Source organism: Cottoperca gobio, chromosome 21, assembly GCF_900634415.1.
Source record: "Cottoperca gobio chromosome 21, fCotGob3.1, whole genome shotgun sequence".
NCBI lineage: Eukaryota > Metazoa > Chordata > Actinopteri > Perciformes > Bovichtidae > Cottoperca > Cottoperca gobio.
The window spans coordinates 641,812-646,811 of NC_041375.1; the positions used below are offsets into that span (position 1 = coordinate 641,812).

Genomic DNA, 5,000 nt, shown 5'->3' on the forward strand with positions numbered 1-5,000 from the left:
CTTTTTAAACATGCATACACACATTCTGAAACCCGGGTCACACGTACGCTGAAGGGTCTTGAATATATCGTCTTCTGTCGTTAAAGGTAAAATGTGTCCTCTGATCTTCTGTTGATCATGTGCAGCTCATCTACTCATAAATGTGTGTATGTGTCTTTCTGCCTGCGCAGGTAAAGGAGATCTGATTGGCTCCGACTCCCTGACGAAGGAGCAGGTGATCAAAACCAACGCCAACGTCAAGGCCCTGACCTACTGCGACCTGCAGTACATCAGCCTCAAGGGCCTCCGCGAGGTCCTCCGGCTCTACCCCGAGTACGCCCAGAAGTTCATCAGCGAGATCCAGCACGACCTCACGTACAACCTGCGAGAAGGCCACGGGGCTGACGTGAGTGCACGGTGCCGAGGGGCGAGAGAATCACACGCGGATGAGTTGGGATCGAAGTTTTGTGTTTGCAAAACATATTGTCTCTAATTACCCCTTAGGGGACAATCAAAGTATTCTTATTGAACAGGTTATACTGCCCCCTGGTGGCCACGCGGCTGCCAGTGGATGATTTAAACATTTATTCATTCAACCTTTATTTAAACTTGGAAACACTTTGAGTTAGATATCTCATTTAATACATAGTCGAGTCAAATATTCATTGGAAGTCAGATAGGATTAAATAAAACATTTATTGAAAGGATAACAGTGATTTAATGTTCCATGTTGCAGGTGCACAATGAGGAAAGCTTTTATTCTGAGCTCCTGCAACATAATCCAAACATTTGAGCGTGTTCAATAAGAGCCCACATTAAAAGATAACAACCAAACAATGTAAAACAGTGAGGGCCTCATAAATATTAATAAGAAACTGAGTAAATATGTTTTAGTCATGGCGGCAGCGTGTACAACACACCGGCTCACACACACCACCGTGTGCAAATGCAAAATGACCTTTAATATGGTGCCAATAGGAGCCTGAGAGACACCTTAATGTGGATGCTATGCATGACCTCTCCATCACTACTGTAAAACACACACACACACACACATCTGTGCACCCAAGCCTTGCAGTGCTTTTTCTAAACTACTGCGATCACACACACAAACACACACACGCACACACCCTGCGCCTCTGGCTGGTGCAGCAGCAGCAGAGGGAGCAAAACAGAGACAAGAATATCTCGCTGCTGCTGTTTGAAGCTGTCCTGTCGCTAAAAATAGCGCAGGGGGGAAGCACTGGCTGTCCCTGACTGGCTGTGTACCCCGCAGCTGCTGCTAAAATTGGATCCTGCTCGATATAAATAGCCCAGCCAGCCGAGGAGAAGAGGAAGGGGGGGGGGGGGAGGAGAGACGAAGGCGAACTTTGGCTCATTTTCTGATCTGCTCTTTCTTCAAATCCTCCTTTTCCACTGCAGTGCCATGTGTTTCTCCTGCTGCAGCGAGCTCATGTGGAGCTCATGTGGAGCTCATGTGGAGCTCATGTGCACATCATCAGTGTGTGTCTGTAGCAGGATCTGGAGGATGCACAAGCTGCTGCTCTTATCTTTGGTCTGGGCTGCAGATGTCCATCCTGGTTGTGCATGCAGAACCCTTCTGGTACCTGCAGCCCAGGAGAGAGTGTGTGTATGGACATAGGAAGGGAAAGGCCTGCAGATATACAGCTCAGTGATCAGGTTCTTCACGAGGCAATCCCAAAGGTTGAATGAGAATGTTCATAGCAGCAAAGAGGCGAGTCGGGTGTAGAATAGATAAGATAAAGTTGATAAAGAGGAAAGGGGGAAAGTAGCAATTGAAAAACTAGGGCACTAAATGTGGAAAGGGTTTCCTAAGAAAGGAGGGAGGCAGAAGTTTTTGTCAGAAAAAGTTAAGAAAGCCAAACATCCATCCTCTAAGTGCTGGTTGTGTCTTCAGCTCGCTGCTGACAGGCTGCAGACGGACTGTCATGACCGCGGAGCCTTGAGCCAAACAATGAGATGTGCAAGAACAAGCAGTCACACAGCCAGCGAGCACGGAGCGTCACACAGAGGCCACGAGGCTGCGTGTGATGGGGCTCTTCAATCTCTGCACCAGAAGCATGACGGGGAGAACAACAAAGTGCTGCTGCACCAAACATAAGAAAATGAGCACTTTGCTCATTCTTGTCCTTGCAAGCACACACACACACACACACACACACACACACACACACACACACACACACAGTACATGCACTCACATGCGTGCACTCTGACTTCTGCATGACTTGAACACACATAATTGATGCAATGCAAACTTAAGTACACCCACGCACTCACACACAGCCAAGCACACGGCGGCACACGGCAAGTGCACACTTATCACGCCCCCGCATCGCAGAGCGCTCCTCTCTGGAGGCTGAGGGCTAAGTTTAGAACAAGAGAGCTAAAAATACATTACGGTGGCACAAAGGGGGGGGGGGGATTGAGAGTATGCTGAGCAGGCAGGGAGAGCAGAGACTTGATTAAAGGGAGAGGAGGGGGAGAGGAGGGGGGGGGGTGTTGGCTTGACTGCATGATGAGATATGAAACACATTCAGTACTCACTGCACCACGGCTCATGTTATTATTTTAAAGCCTGTAATCCTGAAGATGCTGTTTGTAGATGTAACGAGTGTGTAGGTGAAGTCATTGTTAGACTACACACACTCACACACTTTACTCTTCTTATTGTTGTACTTTAGAAGCTACTGCGGAGGACCCCAGGAGGTCGTGAGCTCCTACACACACACACACGTGTACATTCATTGCATTATGTTAAAAAATGACACCTAAACAGTTATGAATACATTTGAATAATTTAAAACTAGAAGGGCACTCCGCCAAGGCTGCTTCCATAAGTGACACATGATGGATCCAACGGCTTCCTCCTCGACACATACTGTGTGTGTGTGTGGGTGTGGGTGTGTGTGTGTGTGTGTGTACGTGTGTGTGTGTGTGTACGTGTGTGTGTGTGTGTGTGTGTGTGTGTGTACATGTGTGTGTGTTGTGTACGTGTGTGTGTACGTGTGTGTGTGTGTGTGTGTGTTTGTGTACGTGTGTGTGTGTGTGTGTGTGTGGGTGTGGGTGTGGTTGTGTGTGTGTACGTGTGTGTGTGTGGTGTACGTGTGGTGTGTGTGTGTGTGTACGTGTGTGTGGTGTGTGTGTGTGTGTGTGTGTGTACGTGGTGGTGTGTACGTGTGTATGTGTGGTTGTGTGTGTGGTGTACGTGTGTGTGTGTGAACGTGTGTGTGTGTGAGTGTGTTGTGTGGTGTGTGTGTGGGTGTACGTGTGTACGTGTGTGTGTAGTGTGTGTGTCGTGTGTGTGTGTGTGTGTGTGTGTGTGTGTGTGTACGTGTGTGTGGTGTGTACGTGTGTGTGTGTGTGGTGTGTGTGTAGTGTGTGTGTGTGGTGTAGTGTGTGTGTGTGTGTACGTGTGTGTGTCGGTGTATGTGTGGTGTGTGTGTGTACGTGTGTGTGTGAACGTGTGTGTGTGTGAGTGTGTGTGTACGTGTGTGTGTGTACGTGTGTGTGTTTGTACGTGTGTGTGTGTGTACGTGTGTGTGTGTGTGAGTGTGTGAGTGTGTGTGTGAGATGGAGGAACGTAAAACCTCCAGATGTTTAAAATGCTACCGGACACCAGAAGTCACACAAAGTGTCAGTTTCTTGTTCTTTTGTCTGTTTGAAGCAAAACTTTTGACTTCTTCTCGTTCAGTCACAGAAAGTTCTGTTTTGTTTAGTTTCCCATTTTTGGAAGTTTCGGCGACCCAGCATCAACAGCCTAAATTATTCAATTCATAAGCAGGGACATAGCTGATGGGTACAGGGACTGCAACTTCAGGGGGAGTGGGTAGGTGTGTGTGTGTGTGTGTGTGTGTGTGTGTGTGTGTGTGTGTGTGTGTGTGTGTGATGAGGAAAAGTCAGACGCAGCAGTATTAAATGTAGCATGACGAGCTTCTTGGCTCAGACTGAGGCAAAACAATATTCACTAAAAAGAAAAGAAGAAACTATTTGAGTTTAACTTCCTAACTTGTCTCTCTGACGTAACCCCTCGAGGACGACAGTGAAAGTTTGAAACATGGCCCCTGAAGTGCTCGTCAGCAACTTATTTGCTGCAGACCTTAATTTCTGTCCCCCCCCCCCCCCCCCCCCTCCACATTAGCCTCTAAAGACTTCTTCTAACTGCAGCAGGTTTGCATAAAGAGACAACTCCTCATATTCCTCCCTAGTCCTCAGTATTACATGACCATAGATGTATATGTTTCAGCTCTCGTTTATTTATGTACAAGCTTTATTCATTCTGCATGTCAATAAAAACAAAACAGATCGCAGCACCAGAAAATAAATCATATTAATATTAATAATTAAAGATAAAGCAGTAAGGTGAAATAAAAACAATGCATGTTCGAAAAATAAATAAAAGCACATCCATAACATCTGACAAATTGATGAAGTAACATCCTAAATGTTTGAGATGTGCTGTGTCCCCTACATGCTGTGAACAGATGTTCAGTTCTTAAAACAGAGCTGCAGATGCAGAACCTCATGTGATCGTCTGCCCCCTGCTGGTACAGCCCTGTCACTGCACTCTGTCCACCAACACTGAAGCATCACACACACACTTCTCTGTTGATAAAGTGTGTATGAGATGATGGAAGCATCACACACACACTTCTCTGTTGATAAAGTGTGTATGAGATGATGGAAGCATCACACACACACTTCTCTGTTGATAAAGTGTGTATGAGATGATGGAAGCATCACACACACACTTCTCTGTTGATAAAGTGTGTATGAGATGATGGAAGCATCACACACACACTTCTCTGTTGATAAAGTGTGTATGAGATGATGGAGTTTTCATATTTAAAGAAGTTGTATCAACTGATTGCAAACAATGTAAACACACAAAGGTAACATTACTTACTTACTTACTTACTTTAAGGATTACACGTTCGAGTTACGCAAAACATAGAAATGCTGCCTGATACACAAATAACAATTTCAAAAATGAATTGAAC

The 5,000-nt window shown here is 45.9% G+C and overlaps 1 protein-coding gene across 1 annotated transcript in view; it reads left to right on the forward strand.

Moving 5' to 3' along the window:
* kcnh3 (potassium voltage-gated channel, subfamily H (eag-related), member 3) overlaps window positions 1–5,000 on the forward strand; it is a 110,272-nt gene that overhangs the window by 99,881 nt on the left and 5,391 nt on the right. The window contains exon 11 of the mRNA XM_029459159.1: window positions 171–385. Within this exon, the coding sequence (XP_029315019.1) occupies window positions 171–385 (215 nt within the window). The remainder of the gene's footprint in view (window positions 1–170; window positions 386–5,000) is intronic.